Source organism: Cibotium barometz, chromosome 55 (genome assembly GCF_041138505.1).
Source record: "Cibotium barometz isolate CiBa-2024 chromosome 55, ASM4113850v1, whole genome shotgun sequence".
Taxonomy (NCBI): domain Eukaryota; kingdom Viridiplantae; phylum Streptophyta; class Polypodiopsida; order Cyatheales; family Cibotiaceae; genus Cibotium; species Cibotium barometz.
This window is the reverse complement of record NC_141100.1, coordinates 8,942,478-8,959,264: the sequence shown is the minus strand read 5'-3', so window position 1 is coordinate 8,959,264 and position 16,787 is coordinate 8,942,478. Positions and strand designations below refer to the sequence as shown.

The 16,787-nt window shown below is 44.8% G+C and overlaps 1 protein-coding gene across 2 annotated transcripts in view; it reads right to left on the bottom strand.

Annotated features, from left to right (window-relative positions):
- The window catches only part of LOC147607335 (uncharacterized), a 44,066-nt gene extending 29,183 nt beyond the window's left edge, over positions 1–14,883 (bottom strand). The window contains exons 1-2 of one of the 2 annotated variants that reach the window (XM_086790220.1): positions 14,752–14,883; positions 13,441–14,635 (exon numbers count right to left, since the gene is read on the bottom strand). In XM_086790220.1, the coding sequence (XP_086646346.1) occupies positions 13,441–14,568 (1,128 nt within the window). In that variant the 5' untranslated portion in view covers positions 14,569–14,635; positions 14,752–14,883. Of the gene's footprint in view, positions 1–13,440; positions 14,713–14,751 lie in introns of those variants that run through there. The other variant, XM_086790219.1, reaches the window with a different exon arrangement.
- Positions 14,884–16,787: the final 1,904 nt, after the last annotated feature.

The following is a 16,787-nucleotide window of genomic DNA, read 5'->3' as shown; positions in this document are numbered from 1 at the left end:
GAGCTTGGTGCAAAAACATAGTAATATACACATGCATACATGCATGTGTGTATACATTTATATATATTAATATGTATGTATGTGTTAATACATATATATATATGTATATATCTATACACACACACACACAGATATATATATATATATATATATATATATATATATATATATATATATATATATATATATATATATATATATATATATATATATAGAGAGAGAGAGAGAGAGAGAGAGAGAGAGAGAGAGAACGAAATAAGGATTTTATAAACGTCTACTAAAGATCAAATGTGTCTATGAAGCTAAAAGTGTTACATATGTTCCATCTATAAGCTGAATATATAAACATACACATACCATGGAAACCTAAAAAATAGGCCCATGTACTATGTGGGTCCTAAATATACATTAACTAGTAAGGCCAGTGAAACCAATGGGACTCATCATAAATCCACCTCCTTTGTGACCACTGACAGCATAAAAGGAGGCAATGTCCAGTCTTGGGCGGTGCCGCTATATGGTGCTGGAGTATGTGTAACATGCAGCAGAATTATGCGTAGATGAAGGATCCTATCACCCAAAGTCTCACACTGACTTCTTTATCCTGAGTTTCACTAGTCTTTAGCAATCCACTTTATCACTTCACAATTTAAGAGATGAGAGAGAGAGAGAGAGAGAGAGAGAGATCTGTACACCTTATTGGGTCCCAAATTACCCACTAAAGGGCCCCCTCCTATTGCTAGGAGTATTTGCTTTATTATCTTTAAAGAAATGAATGTAAGACTCGCTTTGGACTGTAGATAAGCCAAACACAAGACCTTTGAAAGACCGAGAGTCGGGTTGAACTGTACCCGGCTGTAGAAGCACCAATGATGACCAATCTCAACACCAATGCACTCTTCCAATGGAATGTAGGAAGGCTGCAAACTGAGGCTAAGAGTGGGACTGCTTTGGGACTGTTCTAGGCTGAGTTTACGCACTATGAATGAATGAACAAGTAGCGTTTACCTTCACCAAGATGGCTGTAGCAAACGATGTGATGTATGAATGCTGAAAACTGCTCAAAGGCTGAAAACACAAGCACTGAAGTGCCTCCTTCCTTGGCTGATTCCTGGATGCTATGTTTTGATGATGTATGCTCTCGATGCTCAAGCGATGATGATCCAATATGCTGAATGCTGAATCGATTGTGCTTGATGATGAGGCGAATGATATGGAGTGAAGCGATGCTATTTATATGCACTATGCTGCTGGTCGGTTGGCTGTGAAGCTGGCTGACTGTAGCAATAAATTGCTACACGACTTACTTATGTGGAATAATGGTAATAATACTAAAAAATTATGTATAAAAAGCTGAAAAATATGGTAAAATTATGGAATAATTTTGAATGGTATTCTAATGCTTTTGCAATGATGTATATGCATATGGATGAATGCTATGCAAATGCAGAATGCTTTCTAATGCAAACCCTAAGGTTTCCACTGACTCTATACGCATGAATGAAGCTCTCCAAGTGGGTTAAGGGACTTGACTGACTAATTGACACTCTAAGGCTGAGGAATGACCTACGTAGCTCGTGCTAACATATCTTGGACTGAGGATTATAATGGGGCCACGACGTATGACAATATCAAATCCTAAAGGGTCCTGTTGTACAATGGAGCACTGATGATGAGCCATCTTGTCACCATGCACTACAGTGCAAAGTGCATGTGACATTCTCTCCTGCTTTGCTTAGCTTAGCGACAGGTTCATGGCTTCCAAGTAGTCTGCCAATAACTGGGGGTACTCTTGAAAGAACCCCTCGTCTAGCCAAACGGCTTCGTGGGTACATCAATCTCGAAACTTCGTGTAGAACTGACGGAGTCTTCGACCAGAACCATGGTTCCAACGATGAAGAAGGATCTGCTCAGACTCAATGATTTTTTATATGTCTATCTGCTGTTCATTTGAAACATCAAACAAATCTGGTCCAACATAAGGTTTTAGCCAAGAAACATGGAAAACATCATGCATCCTCCACCTGTTAGGCAACTTTTTAACTATAGGAAAGGGTCCAAAACCACGGAAAGAAAGCTTGGGACAACGTTTGCCCACTTGTTTCAATCTCTGTTTCATGATGCGCAAATAGACCCAATCCCCTTCCTTAAAGTGGACATCTCATCTAGACTTATTTGCTTGTCTACTATATAAGCTTCCTAAGCTTTGGTCAAGCAGGGTCTTTAATTGACTCAATGATTTTGAAGAATGCTTCCGTCGTTTTGTTAGCCTCGAGATGGAGACACGATTTGTCATGTGCATGATCAATGCCATGTACTTTCTCAGGGCTAATCCAAAAGGGGGCAACCAGTAAAAGATGAGTAGAACCAGAATTTAGGAGCCTCAGGTGCAGAATCTGTGGTGGACTTGGAGCAGGGCATGGGGATCATGGAGGAGGATGTTGTCGGCTGGTTCCAGAGGACTGTCGGCTGATTCCAGAGAGCCAAGGGACTGGAGCGCATCAAGAAAGACAAGGCGGCTAATAAAGAGGCTTGCGTTTTTGTATTTATGCCAAGGCTACTGGCCGACTGCTAGTCGGCTAGCTCTCCAAAGGATCCAAGGCCTATAAATAGGCACTCATGCTCATTGTTCTAGCCATTCAACCCTCTAGGGGTTTGGGTCATTAAGGAGTCCCATAGGGGGACAGTTTTGGGTGTTATTAACCTTTTATTCAAGGTAGCCTAGGGCTGTGTGTAAGAGTACCTTTTTGTACTATAGTAATATACTGAATTTCCAGCATATCTCTCTCTCTCTACTCTCTCTCTATATCTGCATTTTGCATCAGCATGTTGCCAATAGTGTTTAGGGCTGAAAGAAGACTCCCAGAGCTTCCGCGTGTTACATTGGTATCAGAGCATCAAGCTCAGCAAAGCTAAACACTGATTCAATCCCATATGACGGTGTACAGGTCCAAGGTACAGGAAAGTACACGGATGCGAAGCCCAAGGCAAGGAGCACAGAATCGGGAAGAGCTCCCAGGAGGTTTGTTGGTGGTGTTCCACAGTGCCAAAGGGGATGGCAGTCCTGTGAGCCAGATAGGTTCTCGGGCAACGGTCCCAAGGGAGGTTTATCCTCCAAGGGTGATGTGAGTGCCAGACTCATTTCTCAGGAATGAAGACCAAGACGGTGTTCAGAGTCAGGGCAGGAATGGATTATGGACTAGATGGAACAGATGCATAGATCTTCGTCTGAGACAGAGTGGTTTGGAGAACAGGCTGGGCTTTCAGAGAAAAAGGTTGCCAGGGATGGATGGATGACAGGGGGACTTCGGGAAAAGGATTGGGATGATGACAGTCATCCAACAGCAGGTTGGATTCCCGTCATCAAGTTTAGCAGAGGGGGATGTCATGTGCATGATCAATGCCATGTACTTTCTCAGGGCTAATCCAGAAGGGGGCAGCCAGTAAAAGATGAGTAGAACCAGAATTTAGGAGCCTCAGGTGCAGAATCTGTGGTGGACTTGGAGCAGGGCATGGGGATCATGGAGGAGGATGCTGTCGGCTGGTTCCAAAGGGCTGTCGTATGATTCCAAAGAGCCAAGGGGCTGGAGCGCATCAAGAAAGACAAGGCGGCTGATAAAGGGGCTTGCGTTTTTGTATTTATGCCAAGGCTGCTGGCCGACTGCTGGTCGGCCAGCTCTCCAAAGGATCCAAGGCCTATAAATAGGCACTCATGCTCATTGTTCTAGCCATTCAACCCTCTAGGGGTTTGGGTCAGTAGGAGTCCCATAGGGAGACAGTTTTGGGGGTTATTCACCTTTTATTCAAGGCAACCTAGGGCTGTGTGTAAGAGTACCTTTTTGTACTATAGTAATATATTGAATTTCCAGCATATCTCTCTCTCTCTACCCTCTCTCTATATCTGCGTTTTGCATCAGCATGTTTCCAGTAGTGTTTAGGGCTGAAAGAAGACTCCCAGAGCTTCCGCGTGTTACACGATTCTTGTCAAAAGAGAAGAGAAACGGCAACCAAAGGCTGCCTCATACGGAGTACGTCCAACACTGGATGAATGAGTATTATTTAAGATGACTTGGACCAAGGAATCTCATATTCCCATTCGCGCTGCTAGTCATGACAGTATGACTTGAGAACATCAAACGCCAACTGGTTATAGATTTCTGTCTGGCCGTCTGTCTGTGGATGAAATGCACTAGACAACTATAACTTGGTCCCAAAGTTCTCGAATAATGCCCTCCAAAAATGCGAGGTGAACTTGGAATCCATGTCTGATGTAATGGTGCTAGGCAAACCACAAATGGGGTACCAATGCTTGAGAAAAAGGCAGGCTACGTCCTCAACTGTGGCCGTATGCTTGCATGGGATGAGCATGCAAAACTTACTAAAGTGATCCACAATGGTAAAACACTGAGTGTTACAAGATCCGGTGGATGCTAGTAGAGGCCCTACAAAGTCCATAGAAATGTCGATGAAAGGTCCGTCGGGGATAGGCAAAGGTTGAAGTAGCCCAGTCTTTTTCGTATGTGGAACCTTAACTTTTTGACAAATCTTTCAGGCTTGAACATGTGAATAAACATCACACCTCATTTTTGGCCAATAAAAGGACCGTTCCAATTTCTCGAGGGTACTGTTGATACCTCTATGGCCTCCAACTAAGGAGTCATGGGCATCATGAAGAAGAGCTGCTCGCTTTTCCCAAATGACATAGAGACGGTTCTCGTAGAACAACCAATCGTCCTACATTGAGTAATGGACAGGCTCTAAATTGAGGGCCAAAGTATACTGAGTACCAAACTCTGCAGAATCAACATATTGATCTTTCATGCTATTCAAGTCTTTTCCAGTGATTTCGAGAATGGTAGACTCCTGCATGTTATGGATGCTGGTCTTTCGACTAAGAGCATCTGCTACTGGGTTATGCTTACCAAGGATGTAATTGATCATTCCTAACGTTGATGTCAGCCCGATGTGAAACGCTGAAGTTAGCTTGGTGTAGGCGGTCTGTACCAACAGATGTAAAACGCAGATGATAGCAGAGAGGGCTGCTGTCCCACGGTGGCCCGTAGCAAAGGGGTCTGCTGTCTCGGGTAGTGGCCATATGGTACCGGATATGACAATGAAGTGGTACACGAATGATGAATGCACACACATGTACATGCTAATCTCAGGACTAATCCTAGAGTGCAGCCAGATAAAGAAGGATTAAAGACTTATTAGAACCAAGGAACAGGAGCATGAGTTGCTGTTTTTGGCAGGGATTTGTCTCATGGAAAGTGTGGTGTTGCTGTCGGCCAGCAAAAGAATGCACAAATCCTGTTGGCTGAAGCACATGAAGAATTTCTTGTTCTGGACCTGGCCGACCAGCAGTCGGCCACTCCATGAGGACTTTTCCAGCCTATAAAAGGCATAATTGCTCATCGTTTTTGATGATTCATCCCCTTGTTGGCTGGGTCATAGAATTAGGACTTGTTTAGGTGTTTTACCTTTTCATGGGAGGCAGCCTATGGCTGCAAGACAGATATACCTTTTTGTACCATATGAAAATACTGAATTTCCAGCTCTCCTCTCTCTCTACTCTCCCTTCTGTTTGTGTTTTTGCATCAGCATGTTCTAGATGGTGTTTAGGGCTGACTGAAGCATCTCAGAGCTTCCGCATGTAACAAAATGATAGGCAAGGCTATACATACTGAGGGGGGGGGGGGGGGGGTTTGCTGGCTGATAAGCCTAAAAGGTGTAGGCCAGCAGCCAAGACAAAAAAACCCCAAATAAAACATAAAAATACCCAGAAACATCCCTTTTTAGGGCTAGGAAAAATACTGTTTTCTCACTCTTGGAAATGTGCCTGGAAACAATGATGCCCCCTTGCTAGTTGGTCAGTGGCAGCTGTGGTGATGCAAAACTGGGGGCTGTAAAAGTGACTCCAAGGTATACATTCTTCTGCACAATCTCAGTGAGACCACATAAAATGCATCGAAGACCATAATCTTGGTTTTGCTTAAATTGACAGTAAGGTCTCTCTCCTTGCAAAATCTGTCCAACCCTCAAGATCCAAACCATCCTTTCGCAACTTCAGGTCCAGAACATACTGTCACATGCACTCTGCACTGTAGTGCATGGTGACAAGATGGCTCATCATCAGTGCTCCATTGTACAGTAGTAGAACCCTTTAGGATTTGATATTGTCGTACGCCGTGGCCCCATTGTAATCCTCAGCTCAGGATATGTCAGGCACAAGCTACGTAGGTCATTCCTCAGCCTTAGAGTGCCAGTCAGTCAATCAAGTCTCTTGGGCCTTAACCCACTTGGAGAGAATCATTCATGCATATAGAGTCAGTAGAAACCTTAGGGTTTGCATTAGAAAACATTCTGCATTTGCATAGCATTCATCCTAGATGCATATACATCATTACAGAAGCATTAGAATACCATTCAGAATTATTCCATAATTTTACCATATTTTTGGCATTTTATACATAATATTTCAGTATTTTTACCATTATTCCACATAAGCAAGTCGCGTAGCAATTTATTGCTACAGTCAGCCAGCTTCATAGTCAACTGACCAGCACCATAGTGCATATAAATAGCATCGCTTCACTCCATATCATTCATCTCATCATCAAGCACAATCAATTCAGCATTCAACATATTGGATCATCATCGCTTGAGCATCTAGAGCATACATCATCAAAACGCAGCATCCAGAAATCAGCCAAGGAAGGAGGCGCTTCAATGCTTGCGTTTTCAGCCTTTGAGCAGTTTTCAGCATTCATACATCACATCGTTTGCTACAGCCATCTCGGTGAAGGTAAACACAACTTGTTCATTCATTCATAGTGCTTAAACTCAGCCTAGAACAGTCCCAAAGCAGCCTCTCTCTCAGCCTCAGTTTGCAGCCTTCCTACATTCCATTGGAAGAGTGCATTGGCATTGAGATCGGTCATCATTGGTGCTTCTACAGCCGGGTACAGTTCAGCCCGACTCTTGGTCTTTCAAAGGTCTTGTGTTTGGCTTCTCTACAGTCCAAAGTTAGTCTTACATTCATTCTCTTCAAAGATAATAAAACAAATACTCCTAGCAATAGGAGGGGGCCCTTTAGTGGGTAATTTGGGACCTAATAAGGTGTACAGATCTATCTCTCTCTTCTCTCACCTCTTAAATTGTGAAGTGATAAAGTGGATTGCTAAAGACTCGCGAAACTCAGGATAAAGAAGGCAGTGTGAGACTTTGTGTGACAAGATCCTTCATCTACGCATAATTCCGCTGCATGTTACATTGGTATTAGATTTAGCTTGTCCACACACACCGCATGCTAGTGTGAGAGCATCCTTGGATGGTCATACTTCGCTTTGGCATGACCACTGACTTCAGTAACATGTCTACAAAGGAGAGTACACATCTGCAGGAAGACGTCTCCCTCGAAGGAGACCATGCTCTTTCCCCGACTATAGATACCATAGCTCTACTCCGAGCATAGAACCAACTTCTCATGGAGCGTCTCCAACTTTTGGAGGCAACAGTAGCAAAACCCACTCCCCCAGCTACCCCCGACTTCATCTCCCTCTTCTTTCAAATGGAACAACAAAGACCAGAGAATGAGGCCAGACAAAGGGAAGAAAAAGCTGAGGAAGAAGCCAGAAAACAACAAGAGAAAATAGACAGACGGGACTATGAGGAAGCCCAACGCAGGCTTGAAGAAGACCGCTGTCAGGTTGAACTCGCTACTTGGGAGCACCAACGAGAGTTCGATTGAGAGCGAATGTTACTCGAACACCAGTGGGAAAAGGAGGCCATGCATCTGAAATTTCAGCACACCCTCTCTTTAGTTTTCCCACCCATAGGTATCATTTACCTGTCAATCAATTTATTCATCAGTTTTTTGCATATTTTCCATTGGCAAAGCTAATGGATCCTCAAGACAAAGTCCACGTAGCAGCTCCCCAGCTTATGGGTGAGGCAGTCACTTGGTGGCAGCATTGGTCTAGTATACATACAGACCATATTACAGGTGTCAACTTTTCGTTGGGATACCTTTGTCCATGACCTAAAGACCATATTTCTTCCTCTCCGGCGTTTGACTAACCTGGCAGATGAGTTCTATGGACTCAAACAAAACGGGTCACCTGTGCTTCAGTTTTCCGGTAAGGTTATAACTTTAGTACAACAATTAGGGTTATCTGAGTCGGCCAAGATGGATCAATTCATTCGTGGATTAGATCCTAACATCCGGTTCACAGTTTGTAACTTTGAACCCAGCACATATGACTGGGCTTTGACTCTGGCTCAAAATGAAGAAATGAAGATGAGCGGAGGCAAGTCTAAGCAACTGCAGTCTAGTACCAAATCCCAACAACAGCAAAATGCATCGTAGCCAGGAAAAGGTAATGCGTCTTCTAAAGACGCTAAGGACGCCAGTACTAGCTCTAGTTCAGGGGGTAAGAAGGATAACCAACCTAAGAAAATCCCTGAGGAAAAGGCTAAAGCAAGCATCACTGGAGGTTATCGTCCTTTAGAGGAGCAAAAGAAGCTCGAGTCAGAGAATAGATATTTTTTCTGTCATACCATTGGGCATGGTAAGAAGGATTAAAAGAAATGGAAAACGGAGCAAGCCTCAAGCCACCTTCTTCCACAGCTGCCACAGCATCTCTTGCTCCTCTAGCCTCGCCTACTACCACCAACGCAGTTTAGCTCTTACCTTCTATGCATCCTATGCCATCCATGGTATTTGATGCTAAGTACGAGGGTGAGAGTGATGCTGCACAAAAAAGCCTCATCCGAGCTTATGGCTCTGCCAAGGGCCGCCAGTTTGTAGTCCTATTTGACATGGGCAGTTATGAGGACGCCATCTCTCCCCAGTTGGCTACCAAAATGAGCTGTACATTAGTGCCCTATCATTTGGATGTGGACGGGTTTACACCTAGTCTCCACACCCCACCCACATTTTCTCAAAAGGCACAAGAGTTTTCCTTTGAAGTTCAAAAGGCCTCATTCCAACGAGATTTCATTGTCTCGCCTCTTTTGGGGTGTGACATGATCTTAGGAATCGAGTGGTTTTGTCACTATGAGCCTATTTCCGATTGGGGGCAGGACACTTTTACTATCTGTAAAGGTTTTCTTGAGCCCGTTATGATTCGTGGGGATAGGAGCATTCTTGGCATCCCTTTGATTTCTCATCTCCAGGCCCGATGAGCTATCCGCAAGGGAGGGGAAGGAGCATTGATTTATGTTCTTGTTCAGACAGCCTCTACCTCATCGATAGCGGCTATCTCATCTTCATCTCCAATCCCACAGTTAGCAGATCTCCTATATCGACACCAGAACATTATGCTTAGGGACGATCTCCCACCTAGTCTCCCCTCCTCTTGTCTTGAGGACCATCATATTGATTTGGTCCCTGGATTAGAATCTCCTAGCAGGTTTCCCTATCGTCTTTCCAAAACTTCAGAGGGCAAGCTAGAAAAGCAGTTATCTGAACTCCTCTGAGCTGGATTCGTTCAGCCATCTTCCTCACCATTTGTTGCACCCATCCTATTTGTCCAAAAGAAGGACAAGTCTGCACGCCTTTGTGTAGACTACAAGGCATCAAGCAAACTCACCATTACGAATAAGTTCCTATGCCAAGGATTGAGTACATTTTGGAGCATTTAGACGGTGCAAAATTTTTCACTAAGATCAATCTCAAGAGTAGTTACCATCAGGTCCGCAGTTTTGAAGCTGACATTCCAAAAATAGCTTTCCGGATAGAGCGTGGTCACTATGAGTTCATAGTCATGCCCTTTGGGCTTACCAACGCATCCGCAACCTTCAATAAAATGATGTCCAAGATTTTCGCAATCCTCATTGGTAAGTGTGTTTTCATATTTCTTGACGATATACTTATATTCTCAGCCACCGCGGAGCAGCATGAGAAAGATGTGGAGAAAGTCTTGCAACTTTTGCGAGATAATGGACTACATAAACGCCAAAAACTCTATCTTCGGCGTTATAGAGGTTAAATACTTGGGGTACATCATTGGTTCTGTTGGAACTGGATTGAACCCCTCAAAGGCTCAAGAGATCTTGGATTGAGACAAGAGATCCGTTCATTCGTAGGGCTTTGCCAGGCCTACAATACTCATGTTCACCAGTTTTCTAACCTTGCAGCACCTCTCACCGTCTGGCTCAAGGGGGTGTAAACTCATAGACAAAAAGTCAGTAGTTACAAGCAACGCACTTAATGCATTCCGTGCACCCTAGAAAGTAGCCTCAGAAGTGCCTGTTTTGAAGTTAGCATCTTGGGATGAACCTTTCAAGGTCATTACCGATGCCAGTAATGTAGCCATAGGTGCAGTTCTTCAACAGGACAATAGACCCGTGGCCTACTACAGTAGAAAGTTGGATGTCGCCGAAAGGAATTGTAACACGCGGAAGCTCTGGGAGTCTTCTTTCAGCCCTAAACACTCCTGGAAGAAACCATCTGATGCAAAACGCAGATATGTAGAGAGAGTAGAGAGAGAGATGTGCTGGAAAATTCAGTATATAGATATAGTACAAAAAGGGTACTCTAGTTCTATAGCCAAAGGCTGCCTTATAAAAGGTGAACATCACCAAAATCTAGCCTAGTACTTGATCCACTCCATAGGGAAGAGAATGATTCTAATAATGAGCACAATTTTCCTTTTATAGTAGTCTTGGACACTTTGGTGTATTGGCCAACTGCTGGTTGGCCAGTCTTGTATGCTTTAAATGTCCCTTTTTTTAGCGCTGCCCGATCGATGGACTTTTTCTTTGATCATCATGCGTCAACCGCCGCCTTGTCCTCTAGAGCGCCTGCATCCGCCTAGTCTCCTGAGGTACAGCCGCAGTCTCTTGATCAGATTCAGCTGACAAACACCTGCAGCCGACTGCCTCTTCCATGCCATGCTCCAAGTCCAATACCACCAAACAGCACTCCTTGCTTCACTTCTCGTTCTTATCTGGTTCAAAGTCTTTATCTGGCTGCCTCTTTTGGATCAGCGTCTGAAGATTGTCCATGGCATTGATCATGCACGACATCCCACTCTGCTAAACTTGATGACGAGATTCCAACCTGTTTTTGGATGACTATCATCATCCCATACTTTTTCCCGAAGTCCCTCTGTCATCCATCCATCCCTGGCAACCCTTTTCTCTGAAAGCCCGGCCCGGTCTCCAAACTACTCTGTCACAAACTAAGATCTATGCATCTGGTTCCATCAAGTCCACAATCCATTCCTGCCCTGACTCTGAACACCGTCTTTGTCTTCATTCTTGAGAAATGAATCTGGCACCCTCACATCACCCTTGGAGGATAAACCTCCCTTGGAACCGTTGCCCGAGAACCTATCTGGCTCACAGGACTACCATCCCCTTTGGCTTTGTGGAACACCACCAACAAACCTCCTGGGAGCTCTTCCCGATTCTGTGTTCCTTGCCTTGGGCTTCGTATCCGTGTACTTTCTTGTACTTTGGACCTATACACCATCATATGGGACTGAATCAGTGTTTAGCTTTGCTGAGCCTGATGCTCTGATACCAATGTAACACGCAGAAGCTCTGGGAGTCTTCTTCCAGCCCTAAACACTCTTGGAAACCATCTGATGCAAAACGCAGATATGTAGAGAGAGTAGAGAGAGAGAGAGAGATGTGCTGGAAAATTTAGTATATTGATATAGTACAAAAAGGGTACTCTAGTTCTACAGCCAAAGGCTGCCTTATAAAAGGTGAACATCACCAAAATCTAGCCTAGTACTTGATCCACTCCATAGGGGAGAGAATGATTCTAATAATGAGCACACTTTTCCTTTTATAGTAGTCTTGGACACTTTGGTGTACTGGCCGACTGCTGGTCGGCCAGTCTTGTATGCTTTAAATGCCCCTTTTTTTAGCGCTGCCCGACTGGTGGACTTTTCTTTGATCATGCGTCAACCGCCGCCTTGTCCTCTAGAGCGCCTGCAGCCGCCTAGTCTCTTGAGGTATAGCCGCCTAGTCCTCTAGAGCGCCTGCAGCCGCCTAGTCTCTTGAGGTATAGCCGCCGTCTCTTGATCAGATTCAGCTGACAAACACCTATAGCCGACTGCCTCTTCCATGCCATGCTCCAAGTCCAATACCACCAAACAGCACTCCTTGCTTCACTTCTCGTTCTTATCTGGTTCAAAGTCTTTATCTGGCTGCCTCTTCTGGATCAGCATCTGAAGATTGTCCATGGCATTGATCATGCACATGACAGGAATTATTCGGTTTATGACAAAGAGCTTTTGAGTGTGATCACAATGCTCAAACATCGGAAGCCTTTCCTTTATGGACAGGTTTTCACAGTAGACCACCAAGCACTTAAGTGGCTTTAGATCATGCCACCACTGGAGTGTCAGGTTTACATCAGCCTGCCTTCAGCGCTTACATGTGGACTGACATCAGCGTTTATCTTCAGCCTTACATCAGCGCTTACATCAGGGCTCACATCAGGGCTTACATCAGCATATCATCTGCGTTTTACCACAGCCCATGGGACAGCAGCATAGAGCATATCAGCGTTTTTGCCTCAGCTCCATAGTAGTTAGGAAACGCATTTCCTACAAGGAAGGAAACATGGAAACGTTTCCAAAAACACGTTTTTTTCAAGCAAATTTTTTGACTTTTTTTTGCCCCAAATCTAACCTTGAAAGTTGTCCGACTCTTTTGATAAAGTTTTCTCTGGTTTCCGTGTGCCGCTTTCCCTCATCGGGGCTGATTTATTTTGTATTGTTTATGGACATTGGGCCATGACTATTGATTCATCATGATTCATGTGACATGAACACTTTAAACTTATAAGTTTTAACCTATGTAGTGTCATGTATGGCTTTTTTTTTTTGTGTGTGGCATGGAATGATGGATGATTGGATCATGGATCATGGATAGTGGACCATAGTCTTTGAATCATGATCATTTGACATTGATGATGGATGATTATATGGTTTTTGTTATTTGTGATTCAAAGACTGTAGGCTTCAAATTGATGTTTCCATGTATTCTATGCATTTAGAGTTATTTTTACATATTTTATGCAGTATATATTTGAAATTTTGTACATGCAAAAACCTGTAGTAGGTAGGAAACTCGTAGGAAACTTTGGGCTGATTTTACGAAACCCATTTGAAACGCGTTTGAAACTTTTAGGAAACCCGTTTCAAACAACCCCCTAACTACAATGTTTCCATGACGAGTTTTCACCCCAGTGAGATAGCTATATTTATGTTTTCATTCTGTTTTATTTTCCATTCCATGATGAGATATGCCATGGACATTATTGTACCACTTTGGTCTTTAGTAGACGCTTAATCTCTCTCTCTCTCTCTCTCTCTCTCTCTCTCTCTCTCTCTCGGCGTACGTGTATAGGCAAGTGTATGTGCATACATATATAGCAAGTTGCAAACACGCACACACCCACACGGAAAGAGAATTTACCCAGTTAACAGCCTGCTGTCTTGGATGTTCTCCACTCTCTATTCCTAGGAGGTTGGTCCAGCAATCTGCCAGGGAGTTGGGATCAGTCCATGTTTCCAGTTCACTGCAGCAATTCTCACTCTGACTGGTGGCAAGGGGTTCACTGCATTGGGAGGCCTCATCAGAAAGGTTGAGAAAGTCATGGAGAGGGTCATGGAAGAAGGGTTTGGAGGATGTGAGGTCCTCAGATGAAAGGGCAGATTGGGCCGATGTGGTGGGCAGAATGATGGGCAGGGTCTTGGACTTGGATTTGCGGGAATGAGAGTAGAAGGAGAGCATGATCGATGGGCGGGTTTGTGAGGGCTGGAGGGATGTGCACAAGCCATGAGAGCTTGACGGGACATGGGAACTTGATAAAGGGGAAGGGGGAAGAGGGAGGTCTGCAGAACAGGCAGGGGAAGTTAAGGGAAGGGCAGGAACGGAGTCCGTGTGTAGAGATTCAGGGAAAAGGGGTACTTGGGTAGGGGGCATGATAAGCAGAGCTTGTTCATCTTGGTGGAATGGATCCTCTGGCAATTGGCTTGTTGCTGTTAAGTCCTCCAGTAGATGCTGAGGGAGTTGGGTTGTTGCAAGCCCGTGTTGCTGCAAGTGGGTTGGTGCTGTTAAAGCCACCGATTGGGTGGTTGCGAGTCCCTGGGTTGTTGATGGCAAGGCATGCCCTTGATGCTGCTGCAATTTGGTTGCTCTTAAATCATGCTGCTGCAAATGGGCTGTTGTTGCCTGATTCTGCTCCAATTGGGTTGTTGCTGCTAGTAAGGGCTGCTCAGTTTGCTGCTTTTGAGCTTGAGTTACCTGCTGTCCATACAATTGAGTTGTTGCCCTTGTTGTTGTTAAGCCCTGCTGCTGCAATTGGGCAGCCTGCTCACCCTGCTGCAAGTAATCGATCAAGGCCTCCGCACCCTTCTGCAGGTGATGGTGAGTTACGGTTGTTGTAAAGACCTGCTCATCCTGTGGCAACAGCTGTTTCTGCAATTGGGTTAGCCTTGTTGTTTTTGCCGCTGCTCCTGCTTGCCTCTTGCTCACAGTCTCCTGCAGCCCCCCTTCTGCAGTCCTCTTGCTCACTGTCGTGGTTGCTCTGGCCGCCTCCATCTCTGCCTCTTGCCTTGCTTCTCTCTCGACCTCACTGATCGATATGAACCTCTCTCTTTCGTGCCCTCTGAGTACAATGAGAAACGTACACTTCTTTACCCCCTGCTGTCTCCGTTCACAAGTTGCCTCTCTCTCTCTCTCTCACTCTCTCTCTCTCTCTCTCTCTCTCTAACTCAAACTCACCTTCACCTGTCCCTTCCTGTGTGTCGTTGTCCAATCCTTGTCATGGACCCCTCTTCTCCACCATTTCAGCCGCAGCATCCAAGGTATTAGTAGAAAGCTTTGTAGTTTATTTAAGTACATCTTAGCTTTGAGCTATTAACTGGACACGGCCCGCTATTAACTGGACACTTTGGCTGTTATCCCGAGTCCCGCGCAAGAGTAAAAGTCCAAAATATCTGGCAAAATGTTGTTTCCATCATTAACTAATTAAACGGAGAGCGAGGACCTTAGGCCAAAAAAAATCATTAGCCTCCATTTCTTTTCAAAGGTTCATATTTAGTAATTAGAAAAAAACCGTTAGCCTTCATTTTTTTTCTATTTTTTGAGCTCACAATTTTCTATTTTTTGTGGGCTTTGCGTGGGGGCAGCCAAAGCAAGCACTCTCTCTCTCTCTCTCTCTCTCTCCTCGTCCGTGAGCTCTGTGTCGGTCCTCACGAGCACTCTCTCCCCCTCTCGCTTTCTCTACTCGCCAAGCCAAAGCAAGATCTCTCTCTCTTAGCTCGTCCGTGAGCTCTGTGTGGGCGTCACGAGCACTCTCTCCCTATTGATTTGTCTTCTGATGACCGCAAGCTTTATGTGAGCGTCTCACAAGGTTTATGTGGAGTGGCGTGCTCGGAAGCTTTGAAGAGGAGTGTATGAGTGGAGGGTAGTGGCTGGGGTTGAGAGGAGCCGAGGGCAGGCTACAGCTTGGTGGTTTCTCAAGGTGGGGTTGTGGGGGATGGGGCAATGGATAGAGCTTGGGCTGGCTAGTTGGCTATGGCAAGCTCGAGGAAGAAAGAGACGAAGCGCGACGTGGTGGTGTGAGCGGGCTGTTGGGATCTAGTGGCGAAAGTCACCGAGGCAGAGATGGCCGAGGAGGTGCAGAGCTAGGGCTTAGAGGCAAGGGATCGTAGCTACGAGGAATGCCCACATGCGGCAATAAGGCACCAAAATAATGACATGCGTGGCTAAAGTTGTTTTAGATCCTTGGAAATTAAAAATAGTAATTTGGTTAAAGTTAGTATGAAATCGACGTTGCATTATTTTCTGAGACTCCCTACCACGTGAGGCAATACAAATGCTCTTCATACCCTCAGTAGCTATGCTTCCCAAATCTCCTAAACATTGTCTCTCTCTTAGCCTCAAGTGTGAAACACTATGCTTCACTCCAATCTTTAACATTCAAGACCTCCTCACCAATAACACGCCCACCATCAGTGACCGCACAGAGCAAGGGCAAGCTCTCTCTCTCTCTCTCTCTCTCTCTCTCTCTCTCTCTCTCTCTCTCTTTCTCTCTCTGCCTTAACATTATCCTTCTCTTCCATCTCCTTGAATCATTATACATTTAAGACCTCCTCATAAGCAACAACTTGCTAACAGCACGCCCATCAATACAGCAAGATTGCACAGAGCAATGATAGGCTCTCTCTTTCTCTCTTTATACACACACACACACACACACACACACACACACACACATATAAGGGCATTAATTAATGCTTACAAATAGCGAGCATCAATGTCTAGCACAATTTGAGTGGAATAGGCATATAGCACATTCTGTTAATCCTTACACACATTGTTGGTGAGTGAACAGGTGTATAGCACAATGCGTTGATCCCTACACACATCACTGGTGTGAGTGTTTAGGCATATAGCACACATTGTTGGTATATTGTATGCAACACTCTTAGGTTTACCTTCTTTTTTGCCTTAATTCTAGGGTATGCGAGTCAGTTACTTGCTACTAATTTCAACCAATGTTGCTCCTCTCTAAGGCTATTCCCATGTATCTTATGGTGGGCACATTCAAAGGGGAGCTTATTGCCCCCCCACTGCACCATTCGTGTGTGGCTAATAACTACCATTAGCATGCCTCCAACTGGCCATTGAGGGCAACTCCCTCCTACAACTAGTTAGATATACCACTAGCATTGAGTGGGACCCTCTTAAAACAGAAAAAGCATTGCTCACAAGCGTTGAGCGGGACCTTTTCAAGAGAAACAATTGAAATAGGC